Here is a 21,204-nt window from a genome sequence, read left to right as displayed (position 1 = left end):
CGCATTACATATACATGCGCCAGCTTCCACATGGCTAAGTACACACGTACAATGTTCAGCATCTAGTTGAATAGACACACTTTACATATTGTGACGACATCAATATCAGGGAAACAAAACTGAACCAGGTAATTACAGACCAATAAGCCTGACTTCTATTATATGCAAACTTATGGAAACTATAATAAGATCCAAAATGGAAAATTACCTATATGGTAACAGTATCCTGGGAGACAGTCAACATGGTTTTAGGAAAGGGAGGTCGTGGCTAACTTACCTGCTTGATTTTTTTGAGGATGCAACATTGATAATGGATAATTGCAAAGCATATGACATGGTTTATTTAGATTTCCAGAAAGCTTTTGACAAAGTCCCACATTAAAGATTAATTCTCAAACTGAACGCAGTAGGGATTCAAGGAAACACATGTACATGGATTAGGGAGTGGTTAACATGTAGAAATCAGAAAGTATTGATTAAAGGAGAAACCTCAGAATGGAGTGTGGTAACCAGTGGAGTAGCATAGGGATCAGTATTAGGTCCTCTGCTATTCATAATCTATATTAATGACTTAGATTCTGGTATAGTAAGCAAACTTGTTAAATTTGCAGATGACACAAACAGGAGGAGTGGCAAACACTGCTGCAGCAGCAGAGGTCATTCAAAATGATCTAGACAAGATTCAGAACTGGGCAGACACATGGTAAATTACATTTAATAGAGAAAAGTGTAAGGTACTGCACGCAGGAAATAAAAATGTACATTATAAATATCATGGGAGATATTGCAATTGGAGAAGGAATCTATGAAAAAGACCTAGGAGTTTTTGTTGACAATGTCTTCATCTAGACAGTGTGGGAAAGCTATAAAACAGGCCAACAAGATGCTCGGATACACTGTGAAAAGTGCTGAATTTAAATCAAGGGAAGTAATGTTAAAACTGTACAATGCATTAGACCTCATCTTGACTACTGTGTTCTGTTCTGGTCACCTCGCTATAAAAAAGGATATCGCTGCTCTAGAAAGAGTGCAGAGAAGAGCAACCAGAATTATTCCAGGTTTAAAAGGCATGTCATATGCAGACAGGCTAAAAGAATTGAATCTATTCAGTCTTGAACAAAGACGACTACGCAGCAACCTAATTCAAGCATTCAAAATTCTAAAAGGTATTGACAATGTCGACCAGAAAAAAGAAACAAGAACCAGGGGTCACAAATGGAGATTAGAAAAAGGGGCATTCAGAACAGAAAATAGGAGGCACTTTTTTTACACGGAGAATCGTGAGGGTCTGGAATCAACTCCCCAGTAATGTTGTTGAAGCTGACACCATGGGATCCTTCAAGAAGCTGCTTGATGAGATTCTGGGATCAATAAGCTACTAACAACCAAACGAGCAAGATGGGCCGAATGGCCTCCTCTCGTTTGTAAACTTTCTTATGTTCTTATGGCTTCAGTTCAGTTACTTGTAAACACACAATATAAGTTTGATACTTATTCTGTGATGTTTAAAACAAAAAGTATTCTTAACACGGTTGTCCTCTCTGTAGAAGTTAGTTATGCAACTGCGTAGTATCTCTGTGAAGGCTGTAGGCAAAAGCTTTCGTCGTTCAAGAAGCCCATCTTCTCCGGGACAATTATGAAGATTAAATCATTGTGTCTTCACTGAAGAACTTCAGAGGTTTAATAACTTCAGAGCGACAAGATGTTTTGAAGAAAAAGTGAATCCAGCCATAAACCAGAGATCCCAGATAGCAAAAACCCTTGTACTGTAAACAAATCCTTGTTGGTCCTTCTATGGGTTCACACTATTTGATAGACAGGTTGCGCTTCACACAAAAAGGGTGTGTTAGAAATGGAATGTATCCACCTATTTCATTAAAGGATTTTACATTTATCATGTAAACCTCCTATTCAATATAACTTTAGTTACATTCATTAAAGAAGCATATGAATACAATCAAAGTATAATATTCAAAAGTAGTTAGTTTATAATATTAATTTAAAACACAATAAACCCTTCAGGATTATTGGGAAACTTACTTAAAATAACTATTAAACTTGTGTCTGCAAGTTATGCAATTAAAAATGATTCTTTTAACTAATTTTTAACACAATAATGGTACAACTGCATCATCACTATAGCTTCCCTTGGTAAGTTTTATGACACTTTAGGAGGCCAGACAATCAAATAGCATTTTGGAAGGCAAGCTTTAAAGAATTAACAGTTTGTGGCCTGTGCCTTATCTACAAACTTTGAAGCAGATCTGGTTAAGAATGTTCCGGAATCGGTGTTAACAACCCAATCCCCACAGCATGTCATGCAGACAACAGAATTAAATACCTGAAAACTGCTTCTATTAAAATGAACTTAACCATGATTTCCTTGACAATGAGTTTAAATACAGTAATGTAAAACAATAAAACCAAGCATTTGCGAATCAAATTATATTATGGGGGAAATGGGAGCCACGACTGTAATGACTAATGTAATAACTGCCTTAATAGGGCTAACATTTAATGTCAAAACAAAGACTACATGACTATTTCAGTACAAGTCTTTGACATGCCATAATATATGACTGACAGACAACTTGCAGCAGTCGGTATTGTTTAGGCCTACTTCTGCCACCTCGTTATTTCACAGTGCTAGGATGAACACAGGATTTTCATGTTTGGATATTCACTCAATTTAAATATTTGTTCGTTTTTCAAAAAGTAGTAAAAGCAATTACATTGCTCTGAACGCAGGCAGAGACAGCATTGCAGTAGCGGCAGGGGTCGTGGCCGTGGCCCGTGTTTGCCTTTATTTTACAGCAAGACCTTCCAATATATAAAACGTTAAAATAGAAAAACATCCCAGGAGTAAAGAATAAATTGTGTACTTACTTTACCCTAATGAATTAACTATAAAATAAAAGGATGCCAAATAGCAGTTCACGTTTACGTGGTCTTGTTTATTCCCAAAATACGGTACATAAAGTTGACAATGCATTTTATTACTTTTTTCATTCCTTGCCAATGCCATATCTTCATTGCCTTTATTCTGTCCCATGAGATTCTGGCTCACTCTAAAGCAGCACAACGTATTTTTATCCCAGATTGCTTTCCATAGAGATCACTATACGTGAGCATGCATAATCTGGTTTGTTTACTTTTTGCTCTGTAAAACTTTTAAATGAGGCTCAAGAGCTTCTGTGTTGATTATGTGTTTATTTACAGATATTGAATCTCACATATCACACAGAGCTCTTTTTCACTTGCCATTTTTGAAACTGGTTGTGCAAATTCTGGTGAAGTGGTAAATACGTGCAAGGTATTTTTGTCATTTCAAATACAAACATCTGATTTTTGTATCAGAATACATTGTTTGAATATTCAGATATTTGTCCCTGCACTAGTATTTAACGAAGTGGATCTGAAAGAAGAATAAATGGAATGTTATCAAATTAAAATCATCAAATCCTCTGAAAATCATTGCACTATTTACAGGTTTCAGGTGATTCAATGAAGAATGTGAGCTGGCTGAAAACAAATACCTTTCTCTAAAAAGGTGAAGGATTTATAAAAGTAGGTTGGGCTCTCGTCAAATAAAAAAACCTAAAAGATCTAGCCCCAATTATAAATAACTTCTGGTCTTTATACAGGGACATATGGAGGACGCAAATGCAAAATAGCCTCATATGAGGATGCCACTCGTTTTCATGTATGCAAGGGTAAAAGGTTGCCAGCTTTTCCATAATATGTCTTTAGAAGAAGTAGCACTGCACTCTTTCTGGCTGATTGAATAACTTTCGCATGCACACACACTGAAATCTACACAGCAACAGCACTTCATTTTGACCCAGAAAACCAAGCATGTCCAAAAACTTGCCAGACAGTTTTCACTACAGACGGGCAATACTGTTCTTACATTACCCATTTCCATTTAACTCTCTGAGGAAGGCATTATTACAATGAAGAGTAAAGCCATACACATCTAGCCACATTTTCCATACAAACCAGTGTGAAAGGGCTGTTTTATTTGCACCGCAGTGATGAAAGGAAACTCAGCAAGAAAAAATGATTTTTTTTTTTTTTTTTTTTTAAACAATCTGTCAACGCCTTTGATATTTTAATTGCTTTAAGTAAACATATGTTCCTTTAAATAAGACTAGCCCTTCTGTTTCACAACAGTTTCTGACTCAAAGTAATTGTAGCTAACAAATGTTCACCGCCATTCACTACATGACCAGGAAGTAAAGCAGTAACTAACTTCCTAGTGTAGTACCAGCTGACATGTTTAAAAATGTAAAGGTTTCCTGTAACATGCGTATTCAAAACTGCACATTTGTCACCTACTGTATAGTGAATACAAGTGCATGACAGGTATTTATGGAATATTATTTTTAGCTACAAAGGTTAAAAACAGTTTTGGTTTTTTTCAGGATATCAGGCTAGAAAGAGCTGCTCAACAGTAATTAATGTTAGCAAGTACTTTGACTAGCCAGGACAATTTTTTTTACAGCTTTATATAAAACTGTCAGAAACAATTATCACCGTTAACAAATGTACCAATATTTTAGAACAATACGTAAATCAAGTCACCAAAAACAAAGGATTAGTAATTACTCCAACCTATCTGCTGTGCCTTTTAAACAAGTGTACAAAAACGAGATACAGAACTGTAGCTTTTACTACATTGCATTTGTAAAAGATACAACAGCACACTGCTGTGGAGAACGCGGATACTGTGGCCCAATCCTAATTAAAACACAGAAACAGTGAATTGTTGCAAAGATAACTTTATTGCCTAATTAAAAGGAACATATTAAAAATCACTTTCAATACAGTAACATTAATATAACTAAATTAGTCCAATAGATAAACATTTTAACGTATAGAAGTATAGAAATTATATTCCCAACATTACATTTCAAACAATCCTTTTATCTTGTACCAAAGGTAATGGCTATCCATTGCATTACACAGTTTCAACCATTAGGCCCATTCAACAGCAGTGAGACTAGCATATTGTTGCTGAAAGAAGCTGCATTTAAAATGAATAGCAACAATACAATGACTGCTACTGACACGGTTTATATCTGACTGCAGGAACAAAATCAAGCTTCTGAGGAACAGTTGATATCTCAGTTGTAACAAATGTCTACCGGTGTAAGAAGATTCTTCAGACTTAAGATTGTATGATTGAGTGGTTAAATGTTACTGTGCAGTAGTTGGTTATAAAACTGATCATGTTTATGAAGCTGTTTAATTGTTTTAGAAATGTGTTTTCCTCTTTTGAAGACAAATTATTTCATCAAGCCCTGAAAGGACACAGTGACCTTGGGCTACATAGGCTTTGAGCTTTCCTCACTTCAGCCAAGCAGGAACACACCACTCACCCCTCCACGCCAAAGAAAGGAGGGCAGAAGTGGCTTCCCAAGGGAACCCAGTAAGAAACAACAGAAACATACATTTAAGCACGAGAAACGCTGTTGTACCTCAAAAACTACTGAGCAGAATGGGAATAGACAGGCACTTCTATAAGAATACAGATCCATCCCCTAAAGAACTAAGGTCCTTGCATCGATCAGGAATTGTTTGCATCAGATAAGAATGTCTTTTCCAACAGACAACTTTAATGATGTAAATTCACCAGAAATTTGGACTGTAAGACTCCAAAGCCAGTCTATAATATCAGTTTCTATAGCTTTGTTTACAGTGACTTTCCAACTAAACAATATTAAATATCATAAGAGCAAGTTAACTGGGGAACAAACGAGTCACCTCCAAATGTTTGGCCATAACCTGGGAAAAGGAATTGGATTATATTGTAATCCTCTGTATCCTCAGTAATAAATGAAACTTGGCACTGAACAACTTATTCTATCAGTATCAGGCTACAAACTGACAATGCATTTAAAATGGAGTCAGATCCTATTGTGTGTATTTACCATAATGATATTTCCCTAACTTAGTGAAATGTGCAGTAAATATAATTCTGCCATTGATCAAAAAAGATGGGTTCATTTTAAGCCCTTGGATCAGACAAGGTTACATTGCATTTACAGTAGAACACACTATTTTTTTATTTTTATTTTTTTAAATATAGGCCTACAAACACAGCAACACCAAAAACTGAATTTTCCACATTTTGTGCTGCTAACAAAACAAACGTTTTGTTTGCAGTTAGCAGCAGCCAGTAGTGCAGCGCTAAACCCAGGGGACTTGATTCCATAAAATGTAAAGTAAACTACATCACCAAAATGATTTTCCTCCTTGAAATCTGTACACCAGCATGTGTTGTTGCAAATGAATGGAGTTCATACTAAAACCTGGAAGGTCTCAAACTACAGATACCATGTCACCTATTAAAAGAAATGGTAAGACCAACATGATCTACTCAAATATCACAAGTAGGTATCAAAAGAAAGTTGATTTCCATGACTATATACACAAAACTATTTACCTTCCTTAAGAACGCTTAACTTGTTGTACTACCTTTAGTCTTGGCCTCCCTACCAGAGCGCTGGCCCTGGCCTCACTGAAGCACATTTAACCCTTAGCGGTCCATTTATTCAGCGCTTGTCAGGTCCAATTTATTTTCACACGTGCGGTTTAAAATAATTTCCCCCCCCCCCCCCCCCCCCCCCCCCAGAGAGTTAAACAGGATCAAAAGGTATTGAATCACAAAAAAATACTCAGTACTATATCTATAGCCAAGCCCCACCACTTGTTCGCTATATTTATACACACATCTCTTCATATTTTTCAAATCCTCTCCTGATCACTCGTTTTAAATCACCAAACTTCTCAATAATGTGATCCAAGTCATTATTTATAAGCGCTGGTTGCAGATACCTCCTTTTTCTCTGCTTTTTCTGAAGAAAAAAACAACTAGAGACCTGTGCTTTACGTCTTTTTGATGATGTCAGACAGGGTCCGACATTGGACAGGAAAGGGAAAATTGTAATGTCGGACTGCAAAGGGTTAACCATTTGCAGTCCATTCATTCAGTGCTAGTCAGGCGCATCGGGTCCAATTTATTTTCACACGTGCCGTTTACTTTATGTTAGACCTGGTTCGACATATGACCGCAAAGGGTTAAACATCTTAAATTATCTGCTGCTCTGAAAGAGAGCCTGACCTTTCTTGCCATCGATAAACTTGAATTATGTAGGACAGCACACATGCAGAATGAAGACCAAATATGAATTAGGTTAGTTCTACAATTGTTGTTTGGGTTGTGTTAGAAGGATATTATTTAGGGAAATAAAACATCCATTTGTCAGATACACTTGTATAATTTTCCAGTTGACCAGAAGAGGACTCGAAGTGGATATTGATAGTTGTGCATCAGTTGTGCATTAATTAAAAGTTGTGCATCAGTACTACTACCTTAAAACTGATTAAAAATTAGAAGCACTGGGGTAATGAAATTCTAATATTACAGGCATCAAAGAAGCACCCTATAGGTTTTGAGTATCAAGCATCTGGCATAAGTGTACAAATCCGAGAGCGCCAGAGCCAATGCGACGCCCTTTCGGAATCTCAAGCGAAGACCTGCCACAGCAGGATGAGAACCTACGTTGAATGACTCACCCTGCACCACATGGATGGAACAGTTCTAGAGGGTTAATAAGCTTTCATTGCACACATTACTTGCAATCTTCACCTTGAAAACACCTAAAACCCTCTTGCTGTTTTGTTGATCACTCTGATGTCATGTAATGGAATAGGCGATCAATCAAGTCCAGAATTTAACTCAATCGTGGTTGAAAAAAAATTGCATATTGAACAAGGCTACTTTATGTTATTGTCTGAAAAGACTTTAAAATAAAGAACCGCCATTCTGATCATCAAAACCGATCCCGACTGTTCATTCGCTGGTCACCTTACTGTGCATAATTCATCATTCCAGTATCATTAGTTTAGTTTCAGACGCCTCAGAATGCACACACCTTAGGTAGGTGTACATGAAGGAAATCAGACACTTGCGTACAACTCATTTCCTAACTAAAAGGTATCTTTTAAAAGGTAAATCAGTCTCCTTGCTAACCGAAGGTGTAAACTGCCTCCAACTGCAGCAGTAATTTGAAAGGTAAATTGTGCTGTGAAAAAAGCATGAGTTTGCCGTTTAATTTCTTGATACAAGAATTCCATGTATGCTAAATAAAACTGCAAATCCTGTTGTGTTTGTGTTTTCTTGAGCAACACTGGTTTCTCCATTAAACCCGTTGTTCTTGATCTATGGAGCACTCAAGCTACAGAGCAATTACCTAGGAGACCACTAATTATGTATTTATTTTTACATGCAATGTAAAGCAGATCAGTGAAATGGTGAAAGAAAAAAAATACATTAAATTGTTTTGTAGTCATGACACCTCAAGGCCTTTACCTCATGTGGGACCTACTAGCCAGTATCTAAGAACTGGACTGTGAACAACCCATTCCTTTCCTCCCTCCCTTGCTGCAGTCTTAAAGTTTGGAAATGTTAGAAGTGCTATATAGTGGGTGTTATTTATAACAATTGATGAGACTAATAATTTTCAAAATTGATGTATTTTATGTTAACTTTGTTTCACATTAAGTCAATGCTCATTTCATTTCTTTAAAGTTTGATTATATCAGTATAAACATAGATACAGTGTAGACGTGACTGTTGGGACATTATTTTGCATGTCTAAAAAATAAATCCGGTCACAGGGCAGACCTGTTCTAAGGTCTAACAGCTGTGCGATATGAAAAAGGACAATCTTTTAACCCATATACCAAGCTTGTGTTTTGAATTCTGCAGCACATCAGCATAGTACCAGAGAAATACATCCCCTCTCGCATACATTGATCTATTAAACTTGGTTTCAAATGTGACAATAAAATGAACAGCATAAATTCTTCATTTAACTATGTATTTTTCATGTAATACCAAACACAAAAAAGGAAAAAAAAAATACGTTCAACCAGAAGTCACATTTACAGATACCCAAAACCACGCAGGGAGAGAGATGAGTGATGACAAATGGATGGAGGTGTTGTGCTGAACTTAAATTTAGCTTTACTATTCATTTGAAACACAATTTTAAGGTAAATATTTCTATCAACACATTTTGTTGGTCTAAAAACATTTAAAAAAAAAAAAAAAAAAAAAAAAAAGTGTTCCATGCACGTTGCAGACTGAACTCTGCGTGTTTTTTCTTGGGCCGAGGCAGACTTCTAGTAGTAGCCCACTGTACTGCTTGTTGCTATGTGAAGCACGCAGAGGAATGTAGTGTTAAGAACAGATACCTGGGTCACAAACAGTGCACGTTATCCACAGGAGCATGTAATAAAACAAACTCTGATAGAGTGTATCAGAGCTCATTTTACACAGGTGCACGCTATACCTGAAAAACACACTAACTTAAAAACCTACTTTTCCAAATTCCCCATATTCTGATTTGAGCAATACCTAGTATTACACTATGTCTTAAGCAAGTTCCATGACAACTGGATTGTAAGCAAAACTTACTTTATGTAAAGTCCTTCGGAGACAAGCAGACAGGAATATATAGCAAAACAGGTCACAGGAAAGCACTACTCCGGTCATATAAAAGAAATCATAAATAACTGCAGATGCAAGTATGAAACAAATAATTTTCACCTTGCTGTTCCAACCAGGAGTAGCTTCCCCTGGCTATTTATATCATTGGTATTTATTCAGTTCGTCACCAAGGTAACCGGGGTTGCTGCATGGTGTCACTTTTTAAAAACACATCTGTTAAAGTTTCTTTTTTCCTCTCTCAAGGTTCCATGTGGTCAATATTTGTTGGTACGTAAATGGAGGGATCGCTATCCCTGCCTGTACTGTACAGGTTCACAACTCAAATTTGTTTAGAAAAACAAAGTAAACCTCCATCAAACAATATCAGTATGGACTTGTAATACAAGCTTATGTCAGATAATCAGATGAAACTAATGCACAAATGTTTTACTTTTAATTATGACATCAAGCTTTTAATAAGCATAGTACAGCGTTTGAAAATTCAATTAATTTAATACAGGGCCATATTGTGCCAACTAACACAGTTACGTCACACAAACTTCAGTTGTGCCTAACATTCAGCTGAACTATTTTACAGGTACAGTATCCTTTTGCTAATCTGCACAAGTTGGGACTAAACTCGATTCAGATTAGTGATTTGTTTGGAGAACTGATCAGAATCTTTACCATACTAAACACACCACGTAAAAGAATAACCGTTTGAATACAAAGATGCTACACACAATCGTCTGGACCCTCTGTTAATGGATTCATATTATTTGGTCTGTAAACGTAAAACTGCATTGTTCTAATAGGAATTATGACATGTGTGATCTGTAAGCGTGTATTAAACAGTCTGCATTCACACGTAAGATTTCCCTGGTAGAATACTGGAAATTAGGATTTTCACGTTCGGATATTTGCTCAATTTAAATATTCATTCGGATATTCATTTTTCAAGAAGTAATTATATTGCTCTGAGACAGCACAGCAGCTGGGGCAGGGGGTGTGGCTGTGGCCCCTCTGCGTGCCTATTTAACAGCAAGACCCTCAGTATGTTAAAATGGAAAATTATCCCAAGAGTAAAGAATAAGTTGTGTAGGCCATACTTTATCCCAGTGAATTAACTACAAAACAAAGGATGCCAAATAGCAGTTCAAGTTAAACGTTGTTTTGTTTATTCCTGAAATTGACACTTTATTTTCATTCCTTGCCATTGCCATTTCTTCCCAGTAAACAGTGGCCATAGACACGTTTTCATAAAGTAATAACATGAGGTTTACTTGTGCCTTTTTGTAGCTGAACAAGCAAGCGAAAACTGAAAATTAACTTTAAATAAAACAAAAGTGGACATAAATAGTGCTGTAAAGTGAAGGGGACAAAAACTCACAGTTTTGGCTGTTTATTATATTTAAAATAAAGTTGCAACAAAAAATATATAACATCTACAATCTACACAAAAATCACTGCACAACATTTTCAGGAAGTTGGGTACTGTTTAAGCAAGGCATTTCAGAATTTTTCCTGTCCGATAAGTAGGGCCCTACCAAATTCACAGTACATTGTCATAAATTTCACGGTCATAAATAAATTTTAAAAGTCTTAATTTCAGTTTCAGCTATTTCAATCTTAAATTAAACAGTGGTGTAACAAAGTATGAAAACGGCAAACTATAAAAACTTAAACCCTTCAGTTAACAAAAGCATGTGACTAAAAAAGAAGAAATGCTAAAAGAAAATGAAACTGAAATCCAGAGGATCGTTCTATGATTGTTGCATTTGTTATTAAAAAACAGCTGTTCTGGTTTTAAAAGTTACTGTATGCAACAGTAACTCAAAAACTATTCTAAAATGCTGTTTTTCTTCATTCCGTCTGCAGTTTAAATACCTGTCCATAATTAAACACAGCTCTCTCTCTCTGCATCCATGGAGTTTGTTGAAACTGACAGACAGCACTGAGCTAGGGACAGATCTGTAGCTTGACAATATAACCAGAAGCTAAAAAAATCTAAAAACATGTCTCTGAAATTACTGACATTTGTTTTATTAATTTTTTTGTCCTATAGTGCTTTTAAAGTATTTTTCTGCTTCTACTACTACTTGGTAGATATTTGGCTTCCAAATTATTTTACATGATGCGCTGCAATAAGGATTGTAGCACTTTGATTTATTTTGTACTCATTTTAAAATTTAGGTCTAATTTGACTAGATTAACAGTACTACCAGTTGAGATCCACAGTTTATACTAAAACCACCCCGGATGCCAGTGTCTACCAATCAGTGAGTGGAGCTGGCTGTTGTCATGTGTCAATCAATACATCCTGTCCAGTTCATGATGAGCTTTCATTTTTAAACTTAAACAAGTTAACAATTGCATCAGGAACCTGCAACGGTACATATAACTTCATTGGATTTTAGTGCAGGGTAAAAGTACACAAAAAAGACCAGATTTTACGGTGCTGAATGAATTTCACGGTCTGTGTGGTTTGTTTTCACTGCCGTGAAATGGGTAGAGCCCTACCCTTAATATTCGTGTCGCTCTAAAGCAGCACAACGTGTTTTTGTCCCAGATGACTTTTCATAGAGACCACTTTGCATGCATGTACATAATCTGGTTTGTTTACTTTTTGCTGTCTAAAACTTTTAAATAGGGGCTTAAGAACTGCTGTGTTGCTGGTTTTTTTTGGTTTTTTATATATAACATTATTTTATATAAATCTTGCGTCACACTGAGCTCTTTCCTTTTTTTTTTTTTTTTTTTTTTTTTTTTTAATTCTGGTGAAATGTAAGTAAGTGCAAGGTATTTGTCACTTGTAGCAAACACAAACATCTGATTTTTGTATCCGAATACATGCCAAAAAAATATTTGTTAGAATATTCAGATATTTGTCCCAGCAGTATTGGAAATAAATGATGCTGGTCATGTTTTATGTTGTGCTGTTGCTGAAATCTAATAAAATACAAGTCCAACATGAACATGAAAACAAGTGAAAGGTTTTATCAATTTAATGATAAACTTAAACAGTATCGAAACTGCCCATAATGGCATGCAACTTATACTTTCTAATTGCATCGTATTAATGCGCCACCATTCAGAAACCTAGCTGTCTCAGCTGAAATGCAATTGGTTTAAAAGGCTACACTAATGTCTCCCTAAACAAATTAAAACAATAATATGCATGGTAATAAAGTGCCTCACTAGAGATCAGTGCAGATAGATCAAGCCTTATAACAATTGCTTATTCAGGAACAGAAATTAGTCACTCCAAATTTTGGCAATCAGTCCGAGAAACAGATTGGGCCATTCTCTTGTAAAGACAACATATACCTATTGTTCCCTATAACATTATTTCAGACACAGACCAAGTTACCATACTATACTATAGAAATGAACAAGCAAGAACTCTTAATATTGAATTTTTAGTATCAGCATTCATCAAAACATCCCATTCCTGAACACAGCACAATGACCTCCAGCAATTCATGCAATTACTTCTCTCTCACAAAGTGCCTGTAAAAGCAAAGTACATCAAAACTAAATCTCCATCAACTTTATTAAGCTCTTTTTTCTACCAATTTCATATAAGCATAGTATTAGAACTTCTCAGTAAACCACTTACATCCTGTAAGCAATTGGAAACAAAACAAAACACACACAAACACAAGTGAAATGTTTTGGGGTATTGTGGCAGTTTTATACTAAAAGGTCAGCGATTGATTTATTTGTTTTGCAACTGCCAATCATTACGATCCTTGAAGGAACTGGAGACAGTAATCCCTCAAGAACAGTTGAAACACATTGGAGACACGGCACATCAAGTTTGAGTTGTCTAGCTGCCCAAGGTGGCTCGACTGGCACTACTGACAGTGTTATGGCTGGTGTTCAATTTTTGTCCAACCTATGTGAGGATCTTGCAAAGCAATACCTTCATGTTTGTGGAAAGATAACAAAGTTTTTACTGGTATATTTGTAAAAGATTAAACGCAATATTATTAAATACATGTTATGCATCTTAAACTGATCACGAAATGTGTGTACAATCCTACGCTCACACATATTCATTTTTAACAATCCCTTTGTTTCTTTAGATTAATAATCCTGATTATTAACTTAATTATTAACAAAATTCTTAATTTGGCAGGAGTATACTTCAAAATGGCATTTGCTGCTGGTCCTGGTCAAGATAGGGGCCTACAATACACAGCAGAAAGCTGAAGGAAAGATTTGATATAATTGTATCACTTTCAATACCAAGTTTGACTATAGGCTATAAAATAACAGCTTTTGATAATGTTCCTAAAATAGGCAATATAAACTGTATTGCTACAGCCTGGTTGAACAAGTACAGAATTACATCTTATAAGATTTTTTTTTTTTTTTTTTTTTTTTTTAAATCACACACATTGAGGATTGTAATAGTTTAGTGAACTTTTTGTTTTGCTAACAAAGAAGCTAGCTTTCACCAACCTATACATTTCTGATCACAGAGACTCTAGAGGCACCTGCATTACACATAAACTAAGCAGGGTTAATGCTCAGTTGTACTGTCAATCAGTGTACTTAAATCAGCGATGCCAGTTCAAAGGACACTACAGCCTGACTGTAATGGTGATAGTTACAAAACAAACATGTTTGTTAGCAGCACACATCCACCAACACAGCTGCAAATGCAAAATTAGAGCAATCCATAAATGTAAATCACCATGCTCTACAATCCTCATTTACATATGTAAAAACTGAAGTTCCACAGACCCTGCCTCAATACTAGTATACTCAGGTTACTGCAGCCTACTCTTAATAGCTTACATGCTAAAGGGAATGAATACATTGATGCAGACTTAATGTGGAAATGTCAAATCATTTTAGTGATTTACTTTAAAAGTGACACTGTGGGTACATATAACCACCTCCATGACATCCCCATCGCCATGGATAAAGTCAGAAAGGAATACTTTGAGCCATCAGTTTTATGACAACAGCCATGATGTACAACCATGTGCATGTAAAAGAGTGACAGACAAACAGCTGATGAAGTGGCCTATTTCCCCAGAATCTCATACTCTGGTAAAGACTGTCATAACCAAGTTTATCAAAACTAATATACAATAGGTATGTATGAAGACGCAAACACCTAGCTCCCTTGCATTTTAAAGATGGCGTCATTGTATTTCACACAGGTAATGTACTGTAGGTTTCAAAGGAAATTAAACTGCTGGTGATTATGATGAAATGTGGGTGTGGGAAAGTTAATCGTGCTGTTCAAGACTCCCCAATGCTTCTATCAGAGGTGTATTTTAAGGGCCAGCCCGAATGTCTGTAGCATTTTAACCTTTTTGAAAGCTCGTAATGTATTGGCTTTCAATTGAAAATAACACATCCGCATCAAGCAGCCTGCATCTTTTGGAACTGTGATCCCCAAATCCCTTACTGCTGTGCTTTAATAATTATTTCCAACAACATGCAAGACAGTCAGAGTTCCCCTAACAAACGTTTACATTGTGTATTCGTACAAAACATGAGTCTCGTTTACGCATGTTGAAGAAGTCTATTAAAAACAAACTGATCTAAATTTAGTATGACCGTCCATACCTACATACTTGTGTTAACTATGTTTAATAGAAAATGAATGACAGAGTAACATTTATCGGTAAATGTAAATTTTAAAAAATAAATAATAATAACCGACTAGATTGTTGTACGGCACCGGTAATAATTAATAACTAAAACAAATCTGGAAAACCAAAGCAAACAAAAAACAACTAACCGGTTGATTAATAAAATGTCATTCAAGTAATGTAATACGATTAAATTAGCCAAATAAAAACTACGATACTGAACTTAAAATCAAAACTCAAGACAGTAGTAGGTCGGCCTAGCTGGAGGATATTTAGTTATAATTTATAATCAAGGATAATACAAAAACAAAATCAAAACATGATTGAACAGATCCCGGACTAGTTTCCTAAACAGCATGACAAATTATAAATGCATTTGTTTTAATAATAGGTCAAAAAAGCCATCTGTTTTAAGAAGTAGGCCCGTGACAGGCCTCAGCCTCTTAGCAACGGCCACCTTGATGACAGTGCAATCAACAGCTCCGATGTAGATGTGAGGGGAGGCAAAGAAATTTTTTTTTTTTCTTTTCACCGGCTAAACAACATATAAACCGTACACAACCCAATAGGAAAGCTAAGAGAATCGCCGATTCTTGCTTTGCCACTCTTACCGGGGTGGGTGATGTATGGGCCCACCCCGATGGTTTGTTTGAGTCTCGTCCTTGCATCGTTACAGCGCAGACGGCTTTCGGCTTGCTAGCGAGAGAAGGGGGGGTTGGGGGAAAAAGTGGCAAATTTCATGGCGGCCGCCATCACCCGCCTCCTCCAATGCATTTCAATACAAAAACACGGCTACCCTCTGAAAAAGTGCTGCTGTTTTTCGGCTGTCTTTCCCTTCACTGAACTGTTTTCCCCACCTTACCTTCATGTCGGGACATCCTACAGACGCTGGCACAGGACCCTCCTCGGGCTCCCTGGCACAGATGACACAAGAAGAAGCCGCTTTCGAGAACTGAAGCCGGGACTCGCTCTCTCTCGCTTCTTTTCTCATGAAGATGGATCCGGAGCTTCCAGCTCTCTGCCTCCCCCTCGCCTGTCACTACTGTAGTACTGACTGTGTTCTGGCAAACTCTCCTCCCACCACTAGAGGGAGCGCTTTGCAACATGCTTACACACTTACCCAACCAGCCTACTGCACAACTCCACTCGTGTATTTATTCATTTACTCACAAAAGGTTTTGTAATACAACGTTTATTGTAAGGAGGCGCTCAACCGTTCCGCATTGCGCGGGATCTCATTCTTTTTTTTAATTTTCCTTTTCAACGTATTTCTTTAACCTGTGGTTAATTTGTAAACATAATATTAGTATAATTAAGAGGGATATAATTTGTGTTTCTAGACCTAATGTACTGACCTTGATTTGTAGTAGCTTCCATATGCCAAGTTTTTAGCTGCTAGTTGGTTTCATGCCTTATTGTTGGTGTTGGTATCGGAGCTGCATGCTGAAGTAAAATGATCCAAGTGCAAACAGATGATAATCTGACACTAAGGCACAGAAAGGGAAACTTCTTTTATAAACTAAAGTATAAACTATACCAGATATCCATCCATTATCAATAACCGTTTTATCCTTTTACAGGGTCACGGTGAGCCAGAGCCTAACCCGGCAGACACAGCGCGCAAGGCGGGACCACACCCTGGATGGGACGCCTGTCCATTGCAGGGCACCACACGCTCTGAGGGCAATTTAGAGTGACCAATCAACCTGAACATTATGTCTTTGGACTGTGGCAGGAAACGGGAGTACCCAGAGAAAACCCACGCAAACACAGGGAGAACGTGCAAGCTCCACACAGACAGACCCCCTAGGCCATATTCAAACCTAGGATCCTGGCACTGTGAGGTAGCAGTGCTAACCACTACGCCACCGTGCCGCCCACAATACCAGCTATCATATTTTGAAATTAAAATACACGTACAATAACATGTGTTTCTTTCAAAACTACACATTTGAGACCTATTTAACTAATGTAAGTGCAAAACATGTAAGATTTACGAAAGTATTTTGTTAGCTACAATTACAGAAGTGTATTGCCTGCAAAACAAAATGAAACTAGTTCCAAAGCAGCAGGTCACTAGATGGCTGAAGTAACTTACAAAGAAATGATGGTGATTAAGTAGATTCAAGAAAATGCACAGAGTCCTTTTCTTCAATCAGTTGCCAGGTTTATTGAAATATGCAGGGAGTCTGGTCCCAGGTACAGGACAAACAGAATACTCAACATTACAATGTTTGCATGACATTAAATACCCTTCTGTATAGATGGCCCACCTCCCCTTTCTCTGACACTTAACCAATGGTCAAGGTACAACACATTATTCTGTTAATTTAGTGTGTGTGTGTGTGTGTCTGTATGTATGTGTGTGTGTGTGTGTGTAGTCTAGTGTGACAACCTCTGAACTCAGTGCATTCTTCACACTCCTGGAGAAAAAAGGTCCATAAATCTGCCCCTTTGATCCCAGTGGCATTATCTCTTTCGATCTCTCTGAGAACCTCTGGGTCCAACGCCAGTCCCTGGGAGCCTTTTAGCCCCTTTATGCTTTGCATTCCAAAGTCTTAGAGCCTGGCCCCTTCTGGTCCACAGCATTGTTATCTTTTTAGCTTGCAGTCAATGCTGGGCAAGAAACTTGTAGACACAAGGTCTCTATCAATTGTAAGCAGTACATGCAATTTGAACCAAACAGTCTGCTATCTGCAATATTAGTCTCTTTTCAGAAAAAAACACCAGTATAGCTCTGCCAGTCCACATGCGTAGCAAACTGCTAATCAATTCTCAATCCATGTTTTCCAACAATGGCAGTGGTTGTTTCTTCTATAAACACACTTTGGATGCTCTAGCCTGTTACATATACAGCATCTAAGGCAGGCAACTAAAACTGAAGAGTGGCTCCTAAACTTAAGCACCTGAGCATTTATCCCAAAAAATTAAAAAATAAAGTACAGTATTTGTGCAGTAGCATTATAAGAACATAAGAACATAAGAAAGTTTACAAATGAGAGGAGGCCATTCGGCCCATCTTGCTCGTTTGGTTGTTAGTAGCTTATTGATCCCAGAATCTCATCAAGCAGCTTCTTGAAGGATCCCAGGGTGTCAGCTTCAACAACATTACTGGGGAGTTGGTTTCAGACCCTCACGATTCTAATCTCCATTTGTGACCCCTGGTCCTTGTCTCTTTTTTCAGGTCAAAAAAGTACCTAGGGTCGACATTATCAATACCTTTTAAGCTGTCTGCATATGACATGCCTTTTAAACCTGGAATAATTCTGGTCGCTCTTCTTTGCACTCTTTCTAGAGTAGCAATAACCTTTTTTTAAGCAAGGTGACCAGAACTGAACACAATATTCAAGATGGGGTCTTACTAATGCATTGTACAGTTTTAACATTACTTCCCTTGATTTAAATTCAACACTTTTCACACTACATCCAAGCATCTTGTTGGCCTTTTTTATAGCTTCCCCACATTGTCTAGATAAAGACATTTCTGAGTCAACAAAAACTCCTAGGTCTTTTTCATAGATTCCTTCTACAATTTCAGTATCTCCCATATGATATTTATAATGCACATTTTTATTTCCTGTGTGCAGTACCTTACACTTTTCTCTATTAAATATCATTTGCCATGTGTCTGCCCTGTTCTGAATCTTGTCTAGATCATTTTGAATGACCTTTGCTGCTGCAACAGTGTTTGCTACTCCTGCTATTTTTGTGTCATCTGCAAATTTAACAAGTTTGATTACTATACCAGAATCTAAGTCATTAATGTAGATTAGGAATAGCAGAGGACCTAATACTGATCCCTATGCTACTCTACTGGTTACCTCACTCCATTCTGGGATTTCTCCTCTAATCAGTACTTTCTGTATTCTAAATGTTAAAAACTCCCTAATCCATGTACTTGTGTTTCCTTGAATTCCAGCTGCGTTCAGTTTGAGAATTAATCTTTTATGCTGGATTTTGTCAAAAGCTTTCTGGAAATCTAAATAAACCATGTCATATGCTTTGCAATTATCCATTATCGATGTTGCATCCTCAAAAAAATCAAGCAGGTTAGTTAGACACGATCTCCCTTTCCTAAAACCATGTTGACTGTCTCCCAGGATACTGTTACCATATAGGTAATTTTCCATTTTGGATCTTATTATAGTTTCCATAAGTTTGCATATAATAGAAGTCAGGCTTATTGGTCTGTAGTTACCTGGTTCAGTTTTGTTTCCCTTTTTGTGGATCGGTATTACGTTTGCAATTTTTTTGCATTGCATGATCTTGGCTAGCGGTTTGTAAATAACTACTTTCATTTCTTTGAGTACTATTGGGAGGATCTTATCCAGCCCAGGGGATTTGTTTATTTTAAGAGCTCCTAGTCCCTTTAACACTTCTGCCTCATTTATGCTAAAGTTATTTAAAACTGGGTAGGAACAGGTTGACATGTGGGGCATGTTGTCCGTATCCTCCTTGTAAAAACTTGTGAAAAGTAATCATTTAATATATTTGCTATTTTTTTTCCTCGTCTGTGATTTTGCCATTTGTTCTCTTGCTGTTGTAATATTGGAAAAACATTTTGGAATTGGCTTTATCCCCCTTAGCAATGTTAATTTCTATTTCTCTCTTGGCCTTTCTAACTTCCTTTTTGACTTGTGTTTGCAATTCCAAGTACTCTTTCTGTGTACTTTGTTCTCGGTCCCTTTTAAACGCTCTGTAAAGTAACCCTATTAAACCATTTTGGCAATTTAGTTTTACATTTAGATTTGTCTACTTTAGGGATGTAATTGTTTTGCGCCTCTAATACTACATTGTTGAAGAACAGCTCACCACTTACTCACAAATTCAAAATTATAAAAATGTAAGTCAGTTTACAATATTGTAATAACTTGGTGAAGGAGAAAGAAAGAAGCATAGAAGCAAGTATCTTCCACAGCAGCATAAAGGGATCAAACAGCAATTCAACAAGTACTCCAAAACACTCCACACTCAGCAACTATTGAGAAATAGTTAAATGGCTTATTAATTTTGGATTGGACTGGGACTGCATGCTCCTTACATTCCTGCATAGTCTTGGGAAGAAGGAAGAAGCCAATGATTCTAGAAGCCTGTTACTTCCTACAGTTCCAGATTTCCAGAAACACATCCACAGTAAGTGATATATATATATATATATATATATTATATATATATTATATATATATATATATATATATATATATATATATATATATATATATATATATATGGATTTTTTTTTTTAAGATATGGCTTATTTGTGTTTTGGGTATTCTTTGACTTTAATACATTTCAGTAAAATCACACATTTTCCTATTCCATTCAGTTAAATTATGTTGCTATTCTATTAAGCAATGCAACCCTGTCTTGAACAGCATGACATTATTAATGATGAACTAATCAACAGGTGCTATTATGCAGTAATGAATTACAACAGTTTATTCACTCCTTCATTATCAATTGGTTATCATAATTGTAATTTAATCTGACAGATACAGATGTTCTGATCCGGTACTCCTAAATATGTACTTGTTAGTGTGTGTGTCATCAGCTCATAAAGACAGAGGGTTGTGTTTGAAAGTACCAGCACAGGCACCTAGGTTTATTTACTTACAAACAAGAGACAAGTATGTTGGTAATATTCTGTACACCCCACACCACAGCTGTAATTCAAAATCAGAGCTATCAGCATGATGATGACCACGACAAATAAGAATTAACAATGAAATGTTTGAACACAATTTGATAAGCGGTTCAACAGATATATGCAAAAATGTAAGCGTGTGATGATTCATGTATTCTCAATAACTTATACTGAATAATGTCAATGCCAAGTTTCATGACAATTGGAAAAGTGGTTCTACATCTGAATGGAACAGGAAAAAGCTGAAAAACAAAAAGGGGCCACGTAGTCTTGTCAAGTGCTACTTCTTTATAGAGAGGTCTCGCACCTTGAACCTACTACAGTTATACACACTAGACCATGTCTCGCTAAACTAAATTCCTAATTCTTTTGTTTGTTTCTATTTCTTTTTCTTTATCGTATAGATCCAGGGGTTCCTTCTCTCTCCATCGGCATGGCAACAAGGG

General features: G+C 36.7%; 1 protein-coding gene across 1 annotated transcript in view; it reads right to left on the bottom strand.

The window, feature by feature from the left end:
• LOC121317555 (E3 ubiquitin-protein ligase KCMF1) overlaps positions 1 to 16,208 on the bottom strand; it is a 48,928-nt gene extending 32,720 nt beyond the window's left edge. Inside the window, exon 1 of the mRNA XM_041253622.1 lies at positions 15,977 to 16,208. Within this exon, the coding sequence (XP_041109556.1) occupies positions 15,977 to 15,992 (16 nt within the window). The 5' untranslated portion in view covers positions 15,993 to 16,208. The remainder of the gene's footprint in view (positions 1 to 15,976) is intronic.
• Between the last annotated feature and the right edge of the window lie 4,996 nt (positions 16,209 to 21,204).

This window comes from Polyodon spathula, chromosome 1 (assembly GCF_017654505.1).
Source record: "Polyodon spathula isolate WHYD16114869_AA chromosome 1, ASM1765450v1, whole genome shotgun sequence".
NCBI classification, from domain to species: domain Eukaryota; kingdom Metazoa; phylum Chordata; class Actinopteri; order Acipenseriformes; family Polyodontidae; genus Polyodon; species Polyodon spathula.
Note: the sequence above shows the minus strand (reverse complement) of the source record. Positions and strands in the feature narration are given on the sequence as shown.